We start from the raw sequence: 16,669 nt of genomic DNA, 5'->3' as shown, positions 1-16,669 counted from the left end.
GTGCGTTTGAGGTGACAGTTGTTGCCCCCATCGTCCAATCGTTGTAGATTCATAAAACCATTCATAATTTTAGTGGTGTGAGGAGGGGGGAGAGAGAGAGTTTGGTTAAGACAATACCTATGTGTGGTGAGGAAAAAAAGGAAAGGGGAGGGGCCGACGGTAACAATTAGGTCTTTAGGGATGGTGATGAATCAAAATTTGTACACAGCTGTTAATTATTCAATTTTCTCAAAGCTCAATGTGTTTCTTTTGTATTATTTAAAATACAATTTTTTTTTATAAAGGCTCTCTTATCCACAAACTAAAATAGATAATATCATCAAACTACTAAAGTCAGAGACTTATCTGACTTTCTACAGTGCTTCAGCACTTTGAGGAAAATTGAAAACTTCCAAGAATATTGTTGTAAGCACTATCAACGTGGAGTCCAAATGTCAGCAGCAAGAAATACATAAAGCAGAAAGTCAACATAAGAAGATCTTAACGGAAATAAATAATTAGAAAATGACTTTTAGAGTGTAAAAAAGAGGCTGCTGAAGTAGCTGGATCTTGGGCTGTTGATTGTGGGGTTGTTGTTTTTTTTTTTGCTCTACTCGATTTCAGAAAGTTAAAAAGCAATTTGATGAGCAATTTGATGAGCCTATCACAAATTACAAAGTAGAAAAAATTCAAGAGAAGACTTTCAAAATCAATGTATTTTATCGAAAAATTGATGTCATTGTTTCTCAATTACTTGACATATTTCATGGGCATAAAAACATTCTGTCAAAATGTTTTTGTCGATAAAGCTTCATTTGAAGTGCAAAGGGCAAAGAGATTTTGTCAGGTGTGCTTCTAGTCTAAGCCAGTCTAAGAAGACTTTCATAAAAACATTAAGTCTGGGTACAATACGAAATTTGTCTTTTCATAAAAACATATTAATTCTGTGTTGATTACGAGATTTGTCTATTTTTGTAATGCTAGATAGCTACATTATATCATCAAGTTTTCCAAACATTTTTACAGCACGCATTTCATTGTATCAGTTTGTTCAGAATAGCGGTCATTTAACTAATTTTCTAAGTTTCGATTGATCAACAATTATTTAAGAATGTCCATGACACAGAGCAGGTTGGCTTCACTTGGTGTTCTTTCCATTGAGAGTCAAACGTTTAGAAATAGATGCCCCACTGGTTACTGACTTATCTACTTAGAAGGCCAGAAAAAGGTTAGTAAATATTACTGCTACAATAATGAAGACAAACTGTAGCAAAGTCAAAATCTGCCACTCCAGAATTGGTTTGATTAGCCACACCAGATTCTGCCCCGTCTCAAGACGAAACCAAAACCAATGTCTCATCTGGGCGCATCCATTGTCTTCCGAGACAGAAGGAGCCATATACAATAATGAACGTAGAATCAGATAATATCTATGTTTAATAGTCTTACACCTAGAAGTGTTTTAGGAACGTAAATGTGTAGAATGGGAAATAGAACTCATAAAACATTTCTTTCAATATTTAAAACACTTTTTTAAGTCGTTTAATTCTGTTAAGAAATTGTACAAAAATGACTTTAAAGACACTGTCACTTGTTGGAGTCCCAACTGAATCACTAGTTTTTGTCACACACTACAGAAGAAGGGCACAGTGCACGTCGTCAGAATCACTACAAGTGTTCTTTCTTCTCGTCCGTTATTGGTCTCTCTAAAAAGTCTAACCCATTTCCGTTCCAACTTTTTAATGTACTCTCGCGTCACTATGGGAAAACCTGTTCGGTAAAAGACTCGAACAAATGTTTGGATGGTTTCTATTATTTAAAAATAGTTGTTTATTTTACTACAATGTGAGACACAGGAATCAGATTACAGATACTAATACAATCAGCTAGGAATCGGACATCAATTTGGGTCCCTCTTTACCTCTTAAGGGGCCCCTGCATTTCGAAATTCGACATCATGTAATAATAATAATGAAATAATGGCGTAATATTTAATATTTGAGGGTCCTCCTCAAAGGGGGCCAAGGGGGATTTTCAAATTCTCCCCCCGTCCCCTCTTGCTACGACACTGAATACAATAGTGTCTTCACTCTATGTTGGACTGCTTAATTAATTAAGGGTACTGTAAATGTTCGTCATTCAAGATTTTTCTCAGACTTACTTCCTAGTATTTGTAACTTGATATCAAGATTTACCTATACACCCACCTAAGTATGTTTAAGCTACTGGAGGAAAACTCTCACACCCAGGTATGTTGACATGACCTTACGGTCAACTAACGTTTTTATGCATAAAGTCGACTTTGGATAGCACGCTTCAGTGGTTATGTTTATGTGCAGTGTATATTAGACCCTCTATTCAGGTGAGAGCTTTCAATGCCTGTGTCACAGTCTTGTACTGTGGCTATGTTAGCGTGCAGCACTGTGATAGACCTGGTCTTAACGGACGTAAGTGCACCAATATTTAACAGATTTAATTACCATTTAATTGTCATACAATAACACACTGTTTCTCTGGGATATATATCTATTTGTATTTTTAGCCGAAATGGGCAAGACAATTGAAGGAACTAGCAAACAGTCGGAGTAATCGTTCAAACAATGAAGTCTGCAGTGATAAGGAACAGTTTGATATGTTTGTGCTACTTTACAGGTAAATAGTGTACTAGCTTGTTACGCTGTCACTGACACATGATTGTGATATTAAAATGGTTAAGTTGATTTCTTAGTTTTATAAAAGACCTCCATAGATTGTGTCATATATTGTTGAGAAAGCAGCCCGGACAAAATCAACTAATTTACACTACACAAAGTTATTAGGAATGGACTCATGGACTTTTTCAGAACACATCCATTTTAAAGTTATTTATATCAGTTCTAGTCTCATTGACAGGGTATGGAAAGAAGGCAGCGTATGGACCAAAGTCACTGAAAGATAACTCTATGTATTGTCTTTATCTTTACAGTCTACACCGGAGTTGTCTGTGCCTTGGGTGATAGATCTTTACTGTCTGTTGAATTAGGTGAGTGGAAAAATATTACCATATAAAATGAAATAAATTAGTAATCCTGAAGAAGTAAAAGTAAAGTGTTTTAAAAATACTTGATTAATATTTGGAATAGTGTCCCTTAGAGGAGGTGATGTTATGAATATTCATTAACAAGATCATATTTAACATAGTGTTACTGAGAGTTTGGTTATTTAATTCATTCACACGTTTCCAATTGTTGCTAGCCATAAGCCATTAGTTTAAAATAGCATTATTTCTATATAAATACAATTATGTATAATGATATTATATTTGTATTGTTTAATGAACATAAAATAATTCAAAAATGGGTGGACAGTTCGTGGATTAAGATTATGTACCAGTATGTTACTACTATTACAGTGTATGATGTTCATAACTTCAATTTATTTTATTGTTCACAATGAACTAAATTGTAATTGAAAGGTATGCTAACTAAATATATGTGTATGATTGTATGTATAATAGATAAATGTCACCTGTTCAGTCCTTGCGATCTATGAGGGCTGTTGGTGTAAAGATTTTGCTCCCCCAAAGTATGTCAGGTACCCCTTAGATTTGGAACAACTCAGGCTCGCTCTAAAAATCCCAAGCGCAAATTCACTGGGATTCGAATTCGAGACCCCTACGTTCGTGAGCCAAGCGTTTTACTGCTCAGCCACCAAACTATACTTGTATATATGATACGTAATAAAGAGATTACTGAAGTATTGATATTTACATACTGTGTACTATGTAAATATCTGGACAATCAAATTAAACGTTCCATTACTTAGTTCAATCATTAGGCTAGAGTTCATGAACTGTTGGTGAATTAAGCTTTTGTTCCTTTGTGTAAGACCCAACGACAATGCGACCTCATACTTTTATGATCAAACTAATCAAACATATTCTATTTAGGTCCTTAGTGTATTTCAGTAAAGACTATTTTGGGATGAATATACTTGTTAGTATGAACCACTCGGTCTCTTTGTAAATAAAAGTAACATACCTATTTATAAGTCTCTACACTATCTATACAAGAGTAACTTCTCCATGGAAGTCATTCCTCAATTTTCAACAATGTTGACGTTGGATCTTTTTTTTTTTCCTCCTCCAGACAACAATGGGGCAGACATCTATTTTATAGCCAACGGATCCAAGGCTTTGACAGTAGAGCCCAGGATGGATGTCACATTCTATTGTTATATACCAGGTACGACATCGGTTAGAGCTGTGGTCACTGGTAACGGTTATGGGAATTTTGAGGCTCACTATTTCAACCAAGATTCTGTCCAGTTTACACTCTCAGATGTCACTTGTAAAGACGGAGGTCAGTACACATGCCGGACTTTGGATGAAGCAAATGATCAAAGACAGGCAACGGTCAATGTCAGCGTCAAATGTAAGCGTATAAATATAATGTTGTTAACTTGTTTATTAGTATTGTGAAAATGCATCAGTTTTATAAACTAGCTAAATAAATATGTCGGCCACCAGATGTGCTCCAATTAGATGACGTACATCGGAGGGATTTTTATGCATGCCTCTAATCTTCATCATTGTGATCATCAAATGATCTTTGTCATCATCATTTTCATCATCCTCATCATCATTATTGTCGTCTTAATCAACATCATCATCATCATCGTCATCATCATCCGTGCTGTGTATTGCTCATCCTTTTGAATACTATCAATCAGTGTTTCCCAATCTGTGTTCCGCGGAACCCTAGTGCTTCACGAGCCTGAATAGGTGTCCCATTAACTATTGGAATAATTAACTAGTAGGCCACCACTTGAATTAATCTCTCTAAAAAAAAAGAAAGTGTTCCGCTAAATACTCAGAATGTGCAAAGTGTTCCGTTAAGGAAAAAAATTGGGAAACACTGCTATAGATTATTATTTGTTTCGAATATTTGTCATCTGTTGGTATTAGGCATTCCATGGCTTTTATAAATGGATTTTAATGCCAAATGTAACCATTGTTTCATATGACGTTAATACAATCTTATAGACTACTCATAACGATGTAATTGCTTTGTATGAGCCAGGTGCTCCAGCCTTGAAATACCCGCTCCCCCCTGAGCAGATACAGTTCATACAAACGTCACCCAATATTAACACCGACATGGCGTTCGACGTCTTCGGATTTCCAGATGTCAATCAGTTCGAGTTGCTTTATCAGCAGAATACCTCTTGGTGGGTAGTGGGCGGAGACAAGTACAGCGCCACCTACGTGTCCGGAGGGTTATCGTCCGGTTGGGTGTTTCTGGTCATCTATGACCTCAACTATGAGAACACCACAAATTATAAGTTCATTATGACGAACTCTGTGGGCAGCTTGGAGCACAGAATTCGTGTGGTCAAGTCATTTCCTAAAGGTGAGTATCCTAGAAGAAAGTATACCAAAATCTTTATTGCAGTGATGCTCAAACTACGGCCAGCAGGCCACATCCGGCATTTTACGTGGTGCCATCATGCCCTTTGACATTTAAACCCACAGTTTACGATGATGATGTAGAGGCATAGTTTTATCTAGTGTGTTTGTGCGTGCGTGCGTGTGTGTGTGTGTGTGTTCATGCTTGCCTGTGTGTGCGTGTTTGAATTAGCTGTATAGATTATGACGTAACTACGAGTAAGACAACCAGGTGAGTGGTGAACGTGTGATGGAGGGACGCTAATGTTGAAGTTAAAACTGGAGGTTGACAACTGAGAGCCAGAGGAACGTTTGATTGAAGTTTAGAAGGAAGATGTTTTGTTTCTTTAAATTGGTCAACATTGGAGTGTTTCTGTACGTTGAAGATGAAAACTGGATATATTGCCCATGAAATTTCAGTTCATTTTTGTTTACAAAAGAAGTTTATTCAAGTTTTGTTTGTTCAAGTTCAGTGTCACTAAAATAATACGATCCCAACGTTAGACTAGCTGTCTACAACCTATTGACCATGTAGCTACTCGTAGTTCCTATAGACTCCAACGATTTTTTCCCGGTGACGTGTGTCGAAATTTGAATGGCAACCTGGGCGGGAAACAAGAAACACTTTCAAAATACTTATACACAGAGCGATTGCATTTCTCTAAATGATCTCCGCCCCCCCCCCTCCTCCTCCCCTCTAGAAGGAATCCTGGTGAAGTGAACTACACTTTTCATAGGCCTTCGGATGTAGACTAGACGATGCGCAAAATATTCCTGGACAGTAATTTATTAAACTCATCAAGGCATACGGAAATACTAGAAGATCTATAGTCTATTCAAGAGAAATATTTTCTAGTTCTCCAGCCAAAATTATATATATATATATATATATGTATATATATATATATATATATATATATATATATATATTAGGGGTGCACCGGATAGTACGTTTTGATATCCGGCCGGAGCCGGATATGACCGGATAGTAAAATTTGATATTCGGCCGGGGCCGGAGCCGGAGCCGGATACCTAAGTGTCTTGTTAATAGCTTGTGAACATTTTACGAAACTGTTAAATAACATACCTATATTGGTTGTTTTTTTTTCCTTTTATATACCGTATTGTTTTAAACTCTGTTACTGATTGATTTATTCAAGCTTAACAGTATTTCTAAAAATCTGTATAGCATGAGTGTGTCTGTGTGTATGTACGATGCCACCAACTGTAAAGGATGTGTGTAGGAAGGTCAATGTAAATAATGTTAGTATATATTTAACTAGTTACTAATGTAAATCTCTCATAAGTAAATTGCAATCTGCCTTGTATAGTGGTCGGATGAATGTGTTCATGAATTTCAGACCAACAACCTGGTCAGATATACCTAGTGAGGTTACACATGTAGTCCTAGTGTAGTGTGTATAGTTGTTTGTGTTAACCATCACGCATTGTTTTTTCCTTGAGCATACGCACGCAATAGAGTTGGGTGTCAGTCAAAAAAGATAACACATTGGCATGGTCAGTCAAGCATATAGATAAATTATACCCGTCCACTAGTTAGAGGTCAAGGTTGTTTTTTTTTACGCTCCAGCATATTGTTTCTTTGTTTGCTAGATTTAACTACGGTACTATTATTCAATTTATTTTATGCGATTTTAAAATTTACTGTAAGGTTTTCCGTTATTTATTAAGTCAAAAGAATTAAACAATGAAATTAGCTTTCTTTCTAAAGGTTTTAATACAAGGCAAAAAAAATACACACACGCAAACATGCACATCTTTGTTTTATTTTATTGTGCAAAGAACGTACGTAAGAAACATTAAATGCAAAGAACGTATGTTAGAAAAAGCTTCCTTAATTATTACTTATTAATTATTTTATTCGTGGTTTCAGTAACTGTTACAAAAGGGAACGATAGTAAGCCTATGGATGTCAGGTGTGTAAAAGTCGTCCTAGCCTGATACACAGTGGCTAAGTACGCATCTTAAGTAAAAAAAATTAGTAATAACAGGGAGTTAATTGACTGTCACAAATTATTAAGAATATTGTTATCAAATCAAGACACTTAACTGCAGGAGTAATATTCAAGTTAACACGTTAGAAAAATATTTACCAACAGTGTAATATCTTTGTTAGCACGTTGTGTTTTTTTCATTCTGACTTAAAAAATGGTCAATGTCTATCAATAAATTGGGTGTCAAGGACCAAAGAAATAAAGAGTAGGGGGTGTTTAGCTCTCCATTTCAAGATATAGCTCTGGTCGTGTCTTCTACAAAATAATTAGTTACTGGCTTACTGGGCTATATAATCTCGCGGTTTGTGTTCTGTGTAGCTAAAGGTCACTCGTTTAGGTGCGTGTGATCTTTAGTCCAGCTTACTAATTGAGATTTATGTTCAAGTAACTCGGCACACTTGAAAAGGTGTGGCCTCTAGCCCAACCACGTGATTAAGATTTTTCTCCAAATAAGCAAACTCTTTGTCCGTATACCCGTGTAGATGTTAGGCTTGAAGTCCAGTCCACTCCCCCCCCCCCAATTAAGATTAGCTATTAAGTAAACAAACATAGTTCCCTCGTGTGACCTCTAGAGAGTGCTTACGTCCATCGTATCTTACTTGGGGTCACCTGTCAATCAATGAACTCAATGGGATGGACTAAACAAATAAAAGGGGGAGGGTGTTGTTCATCTGGAAATATACCTGGTTACCTTAGAGGTGTGGCTCTTGTAGTCCAGCCCCCCTAATAAAGATTAACTACTAAATAAACAAACTCAGTTCCCTCGAAAGGTGTGACCTCTAGAGAGTGTCAATACGCTGACAGTAAACTTACGTCCATCGTATTGAACTTGTGGTCACCTACCTATAAAAAAAAACTCAATGTGATGGACTAAACAAATAAAAGGGGTGGGAGTTGTTCATCTCTACCTCTGGAGATAAACCCGCTCAGCTAGACAGACGTCTGGTCAGCTTGACGTAGTCAAGGAATGTAGCATTTTAACATGTTAACTAACCTACTCAAAGGTCGAGACAAATTGAAAAAAGTGTCAGCCATTGCTGCTCTGTATGTAAAGCGCATTTATGATGTAAAGTTTCATTTCTATTTATAATAAGTTATTAACACGCCTTGTCTTTATAATAAACGATGTTTGGTGCATTATTCATAATGGCTCTATTTTTAAGCACATTATTTTGTTTTAATATAAACATTAATACATTCTACAACAGACATTAATGGAACGAGGTCCACTTTATGCATATTAAATATGTGTATTTTTTACTATCCGGTTTACTATCCGGTAGTGATATCCGACCGGAGCCGAATACCACCGGATAGTAAAAAACGCCGGATATTCGGCAGAAGCCGGAGCCGGAGCGACTATCCGGTGCACCCCTAATATATATATATATATATGTATATATATGTATATATATATATATATATATATATATATATATATATATATATATATATATATATATATATATGTATATATATATATATATATATATATATATATATATATATATCATGGGCGTAGTCAGGGGGGTTGGGGTTCAAACCCTCCCCCCCCCCAAATGAAATCCCCCCCCGCGGGGAGGGGGGGTCGGAGTTTAATGACTGATCTTTTGCTTTAATTTTTTTTTTTTTTTTTTTGAAATTTTAATACTAAACCATCCATTGCCCTAGCACAGCCAAGGGAATTTTGAGCTTTAAACCCCCTACCAGGGGTTTTGAGTTTGAAACCCCCTACAAGGGGGTTTTGCATTTAAATCCCCCTCTTCTATAAAACAACAAAAAATGCAAACAACAATCCCAAAACTCCAAGAGCACACCTAAGAAAGATTTTCATTTTAAACCCCTCTCCAAAATTTACGATAAACCCCTCTTCAACATACAAAATCAAATTACACACTCAAAATTGTATGAGCGTAGTCAAAGGGGTTTTGAGTTTAAACCCCTCTTAAGCTGGGTTTGAAGCTAAAAATACCTCATCAATATAAAAAAAAAAGGAAAATTATGCACTCAAAATTCTATGAGCATAGCCAAAGGGGTTTTTAGTTTAAATCCGCCGCCAGCGGGGTTTGAAGCTAAAAATCTTCAAAATTAAAAAAAAAAAAATCAAATTTCACAATACCTTTTCAATATAAAACAAGATTACAAAGAGAGTTTGTGTTACACAAACTCAGAGGCGGCCCCCGTCGTAGTCGGATCCCTGTCGGATCTGCATATTCGCAAATAATATTCAAGAGGTGATTTAATTTTGATGGTCAAAAGTAATAATGTTTCAAAGATTCATTTGCCGTAAATTTAAATTTAAATTAAATAAAAAATAGTAGATTAGTTTTAGTATATTAAAACCTTACAATATTGATCAAAACGTTTGGAAATGAAAATCTACACTTTTTTTTTACACTTTAAGTTTAGAAATTGAAATTCTACATCTTAATCTAGTCTATTTTAGTCTAAACTAGATCTAGAAATTCTAGATCTAGACTCTAAAATAATTTTAATTAGAATATAAATCCAGATCTAGATATACTGTAATAAAAATCTAGATCTAGTTTAAAAAAATCTAGATAAGATCTAAATCAAGATATCATTCCTTTTTTAAACGCGAGTCACATAACGAGGCTTAATAAACATTACTATACCGAGTTCTTTTTTCATTTCATTTGAAGAATTCATTCCATATAACGTCAGAGGGAAAAAAATTACTACGTCACACGGCCTAGCTAGACTAAAAATCGCCTTCATCTATAAGAGCCATTTATCGAGTGTTCATAGACATTGGTGCACCGAGTGCGTTCTTTAAGCCTTTCATTTAAAGAATTCATTCCATATGACGTCAAAGGAAAAAAAAAACACTACGTCACACGGCCTAGCTAGAATAAAAATCGCCTTCATCATTACGAGCCATTTATCGAGTGTTCATAGACATTGGTGCACCTAGTGCGTTCTTTTAGCATTTCTTTTAAAGAATTCATTCCATATGACGTCAAAGGTAAAAGAAAACCACTACGTCAACGGCCTAGCTAGACTAAAAATCACTATCATCAATACGAGCCATTTATCGAGTGTTCATAGCCATTGGTGCACCGAGTGGGTTCTTTTAGCATTTCATTTAAAGAATTCATTCCATATGACGTCAAAGGAAAAAAAAAACACTACGTCACACGGCTTAGTTAGACTAAAATATGTTTTCATAAATACGAGCAATATTTCGAGGGTTAATAGACATTGGTGCACCGAGTGCTTTCTATTAACATTAGCTTACATTTAAAGAGTCCATTCATATGACGTCAAAGAAAAAAAATTCCATTACCTAACAATAGGCTAGTACCGGTACCATAAAAAAAATGTCTTTATTTACACGAGATATTGAACAAGGGTTCATAGACATTGGTGCACTGAGTTCTAATAGAATTTATTTAAAAAGGATCAAAGCCGCATTGTTTTTGCATTTTGTCTGTCAGTCGGTCTGTCCGTCATCTTGATATAAAAAAAGAACCACTAAAGGTTATTAAAAATTGATTAACCTTTATTTTACGTTTCAAAACATAGCAATAATTTTTAGGTATGAACACAATTGAAAAGTTTATATAATAGATTGTTCCGGATATTTGTATAAATAGTAAAAGAAAAAGAGAATTTCAGATAAATGTAATACCGTTAATTAAATTTTTTGGATGGTCTCGTATAAAAATTAGATGTACTACAGCCATGTGGAGAGATTTTCATACCTTACTTTGGTGTTTGGATTCTGTTTTCCTTAAAAATCGGAACATAATATTAACGATAATTAGATTTGTACATGTTTAAGGTAGAAAGTTAAATGTACTGTAAGAGAGTTGTGAGTTAAAATATTTTTCATAAAAATCCGTAAAAACATTATTTCGTAAATGAGAAGATTATTTGATTATTAATTAGAAGAGGGAGTTCAAACAATTATTTGGCGTTAGTAGATTTTTAAATAAATTCGGAAATTTCTGGCGACGATTTGTAAGAAACAAAATCTGGAACTTTCTTTATCGATTACAAAACTTCTATGTTATGTTTTAGCTAGAAAATTAAATGTCTAAAAAGTAATTTTCAGTTATCAATTCTAGTAAATTAATTTTTTTTAAAGCCCTGAACAACCTATTGTCGATATTTTTAAAATTTGTTTAAAGATGAAAATACGGAACAATTTGATATTGATAACCAAATTATAGTGACGCATTGTCAAATAATATAAGTGTAATATTAGTAAATTATGCGATTTCAAACAATCATTAGGCATAATTCATGTTTTATAAAACAATATCCGAAACATTTTTACACTTAATGAATTATAAGTCAGTATAGAGATTTTGATTTAGCATTAATATGCTATTTACATAAAAAACGGAACAACATATTATTGATAATGTGTTTTTGCAACGTTTTGCATGGAAATTGAATGTAATATAAATTAGAAGAGCAAAACACATTTTTTTTGGGGTTGATTAGTTTTGCACAAAAAAATCCGGAACAATCAATTTTTAGATACTTAAAACTATTGAGATGTTACGGGAGGAACATTAAAGTGTAAATCAGATTTTCAATAGCTTTTAGAGTTCTAGTTTTTTTAATCTAATCGTGACGGACAGACCGACCAACAGACAAAACGCACAAAAATAATCTTCTTTTATTCGGATGGGGGCACTAAACAAAAAATAAATAAAATCTGTGTTTTTTTAAAAGTTTAAGGAATAGGTTTAGTACCTGACCATGTAGCGACGTTACGCTACTGCACGAAAATCGCTGCATAAAAAGTCCATTAAAAAAAATGTGTGTGATATTTACATATAAATTGCATTATTAGCCTTTATAAACAAACAGAAATGTTTTTTTTTAATTTTAGCAGCCAGTTGACCAGAAAAAACATCTTTAACTATTATTTATATTTGTTGTAAACATTTCCTGTACATTTTTAAAATATATTTGACTTAGTGATACTGAAAATACACAAAAGTTGTCCATCTTTGTTAGCATATTGTAACATTGCCTCCTTACATTTACGTAATTGTTTTAGAATTGGTGTATTTTTATGAAAAAATCTCTTGCATAATTATTTTTATAAATTAAACGGTTTGCTTTTAGAAAACCAAAAGTAGCCGTTGCACCTAAACTTTTGTATCCGCATTTAATGATGAAATAATATTTTTCATATCTCTTCTAGTTTTCGAGATCTGAGTGTGACAGACGGACAGACGGACAGACGAACAGACAAACCTAATAGCGGCTTTTTCCCCTTACGGGGGCCACTAAAAAAGCAAATTACACACTAAAATTCTTTGAGCGTAGCCAAACCAATGGGGGGTTATAAGTTTCAACCCCTCTCCTACAGATGGCTTTTTTTAGTTTAAAACCCCTCAAGATAGTTTTGAGTTTTAAATCCCCCTACAGAGCGTTTTAAGGTTGAACGCCTCTCTCTTAAATATTATTTCTAAAGCAAACTACAGTCACCAAATTCTATGACCGTAGCTAAATGTAGTTTTGAATTTTAAAAAAAAAACAACTCCAGATATATTTTAGTTTAAAACCCCCCAACAGATGATTTAGACGATAAAACTTCCCTTTTCGATATAACATCTAAAGGAAAATAGTCACCTAATTCCAAAATCGTAGTCAAGAGAAGTTACACATGTCTACTAGTGGCTGGGCTCCATTAATAAAGAGCAATGAAATTGAAAAGCGCTCCCCCAGGCCCTTGCTGGCAGGGGCGAGGAGTGTACAATTTTTTCACTAACTCCACGAAGAACCTTTTCTTGGGCACAATAAACTTCTTCCAAAAGAATGAAGGTCAGAATGTAATAGAGATTAATTATGTACACAGACACACATCCATATATCACTTTGAAAAATTATAACGGTCAAACTAGAGTTTTCCTTAGTGTGGTCAATGAGCTAGTAATTCTTTTACTTACGATATGCAGCAACTTTCAAGTTTCTATTAAAATCATTAAAGCTGTTTTGGAGATCCGTGACCTCCCATGTTTTACCCATCCACCCATCCAGAAGTTTCCACGTAATTACGAGTTGAATAGAGGTATTGCAAAATGTTGGTTACCACTGATGTATTGTGTGATTTTTTTTGTTCGTGGCGCTTATATGAACTTATAGAATACAACTTTCTAAAGCCTCTACACTACCGTTAAGGAAAATAACTAAACTCTATCAGTTCATTTTGTTGTTTCTGCTTCTAGAAATTCCAAGTTCTGATGACATTTGGCTGTGGGTAGGTCTTGGAATCTGTTGCGGGATAATCGTGGTTCTGGTTTCCGTCACCTGCGTCATATTCATCAGAGGCAAATCTCGCGGTGACCTGAGGTCAGAGCTCACGATGAGCGGTGAGAATAATTTTGACCTCAAGAAGCCGGATAAGGTGTTTAATGGACAAATGTTGGACAGTAAGTGTTTTGGACATTGTTTTGTTTTCATGCTAACTATTACCCCCCTTTCACCAAAGCCTCAATCCAATTTTCTTTTAAACAAATAGTGTTCAGTATTAATTAAGGACCATAAGTCAATATATTTTTTAAAATAAATATTTCTATATGTTATTACAAAGCTTATTTCAACTCACTTTGTCTGTCTGGCAAAAAGTTTGTACACGTTATTTCTCCCACACCCAATCTCTGATCAAACTGAAGTTTTGCACAATTAGTTCTTTTACCTGACAAGACAAGAATCATTAAAAAAATAACCAATTAGTTAACTAACTATTAGTAATAAATTATATTGTTTGATATCTCGAACAAGGGAAAGAAGTGGAATTGATTGAAGTGGTGGTATAAGCTGAATTAGTCCCCTTTATATGTCGTCTTAGTTAATACAAATCTGAAAAATAGGACGTGACTATAGAAGCAATAGATAACTAGACACTTTCCTATATACATTGGCTCTCCATTAGCAGAGTGGTTGCCGTGTTAGCTTGAGAAGACTAAAAATGATTGAGTCATGAAGTCAAATTCAAGTCTTCTCTTTTTTATTTTTATCTCTGTAAATGACTTTTATTGTTTGTCTAGATCTATTACAAATTTAATTACATAAATGATGCAAACTAATTTTACAAGTACGCTTAATATAAGCATTTAAAAAAAATATCTTTTACAATATAATTTTTTTTTTCTTCTGTCCTGTCTAGCCTACAGACCCACCCACACGGAAATGATGACAGTTCTTTGAGTAGATCTAGACACAATGTTGTAGAAGAGATATTTGACTTTAAGCTGTAAATCATGTAAATAAATAAATTACAAACTTAATTTCTCTCATTTAAATTAATATTTATAAAGAGGAAAGATTCTAGAATTTACTAACAAAACATTAATATTTTATGTTAACGGCCCCCGAAAGGGAAAAAGACGCTATTTGTTCTGTGTGGCCTGTCTGTCCGTCTGTCCGTCCGTCCGCCCCGTTTAGATCTCAGAAAATAGAAGAGAAAAGGAAAATCTGACATTATGATATTTTAGATCATTCAAAGTTCTGATGCAAGGGCTACTTTTTTTCTTTTCTGAAAGCGAAAAATCTAATTTTTTAAATCAATTATGCAAGCAGTTTTTTCATAAAAAATTCACCATTTTTACAACTATTCACTATTTAAAATAACAAACACTGGACCTTTTTTTTTTCTTTTGTTTAACTTTTAAGTAAGGGAGACGGCTATTTACCGTTTCTCTAACACATTTATGAAAATGGTTTAACATTTTTGATTTTAAAAAATATTAATTTTTACAATGTATTGTTAAATTATATAAGTTCTGTAATACTAAATACTACATTTACTAAAAATGTTAAATTTTTTTAAAAGAGAAAAAATCTATTCATTATGCAAATAAGTTGGACATAATTTAAAACAACAAATTATAGAGAACTGCAGATCTCATGCTTGAACATGGAGCTCTGTACCTGAGGAATTGTTTTTTGTTCTTTTACGGAAATGTTTTTCTTTTTTTTTGAGGCTTTGAATAAGAGATTGACACTTTACAAACAATTAGATCAATTAGATATTCATTATAAGACATCAGTTAGGCCAGGTTGACATCTAACTTCACATTCACTTTCACCTATCCTTTAGTCAGCTGCACCGATGGGGCACCACACAAGATCTGTCAACCTTCTTTCTCCATTTTCTTGCATTCTGAAAATATTGAAACCTGCCTTTTTACCTGCCTGGGTGGACCACTTCTGATAGAATTTAATATCTATATTTTTCTGAAAATATTGTAACCTGCCTTTTTTCCTACCTGGGTGGACTACTTCGTGGGCCGATTTTGAGTTTGTGTTTCCACACAAACAGTCTTTGTAACCTTTCGTTTCTTTTAGTTCCTAATATCATAGATCTTTGCATTATAATAGGGAATACTAAATTATTATTTTTTCTAATACGGTACAGTTAAGCTGTATAAAAACGCAGGCTTTAAGCAGTTTAGCCCGTTGAAATGTTAACAAGCAGGGTGGAACTTATTGGAACCTAATAAGTCAATACTAATTGTTTAAAAAAACAATTAAACATTCAAATGACCCTTTAAACAAGAACATATTTATCCAATCATTTATTAGAGCCATTCTAATTTTTAGCGGCCCCCGTAAGGGGAAAAAGCCGCTATTAGGTTTGTGCAAAATGTCCGTCTGTCCGTCTGTCCGTCTGTCCGTCTGTCCGTCTGTCCGTCTGTCACACTCAGATCTCGAAAACTAGAAGAGATATGAAAAATATTATTTCATCATTAAATCCGGCTTGAAAAGTTTAGGTGCAACGGCTACTTTTGGTTTTCTAAAAGCAAACCGTTTAATTTATAAAATTAATTATGCAAGCGATTTTTTCATAAAAATACACCAATTCTAAAACAATTACGTAAATGTAAGGGAGGCAATGTTACAATATGCTAACAAAGATGGACAATATTTGTGTATTTTCAGTATCACTAAGTCAAATATATTTTTAAAATGTACAGGAAATGTTTACAACAAATACAAATAATAGTTAAAGACGTTTTTTCTGGTCAACTAGCTGCTAAAATTAAAAGAAAACATTTCTGTTTGTTTATAAAGGCTAATAATGCACTTTGTATGTAAATATCACGCACATTTTTTTAAATGGACTTTTTATGCAGCGATTTTCGTGCAGTAGCGTAACGTCGCAACATGATCAGGTGCTAAACCAATTCCTTAAACTTTTTTTAAAAATCAGATTTTATTTATTTTTTGTTTAGTGCCCCCATCCGAATAAAAGAAGCTTATT

The 16,669-nt window shown here is 34.2% G+C and overlaps 1 protein-coding gene across 1 annotated transcript; it reads left to right on the top strand.

Moving 5' to 3' along the window:
- Positions 1-2,305: 2,305 nt before the first annotated feature.
- On the top strand, positions 2,306-14,693 carry LOC106077044 (uncharacterized). The gene is made up of 7 exons (XM_013237835.2): positions 2,306-2,426; positions 2,522-2,631; positions 2,945-3,001; positions 4,107-4,391; positions 5,040-5,369; positions 13,632-13,835; positions 14,573-14,693. The coding sequence occupies exons 2-7, from the start codon at positions 2,580-2,582 to the stop codon at positions 14,611-14,613; spliced, it is 969 nt and encodes a 322-aa protein (XP_013093289.2). The 5' UTR covers positions 2,306-2,426; positions 2,522-2,579; the 3' UTR covers positions 14,614-14,693.
- The last annotated feature ends 1,976 nt before the right edge of the window (positions 14,694-16,669 follow it).

Source organism: Biomphalaria glabrata, chromosome 6, assembly GCF_947242115.1.
Source record: "Biomphalaria glabrata chromosome 6, xgBioGlab47.1, whole genome shotgun sequence".
In the NCBI taxonomy this organism is placed as follows: domain Eukaryota; kingdom Metazoa; phylum Mollusca; class Gastropoda; family Planorbidae; genus Biomphalaria; species Biomphalaria glabrata.
Note: the sequence above shows the minus strand (reverse complement) of the source record. Positions and strands in the feature narration are given on the sequence as shown.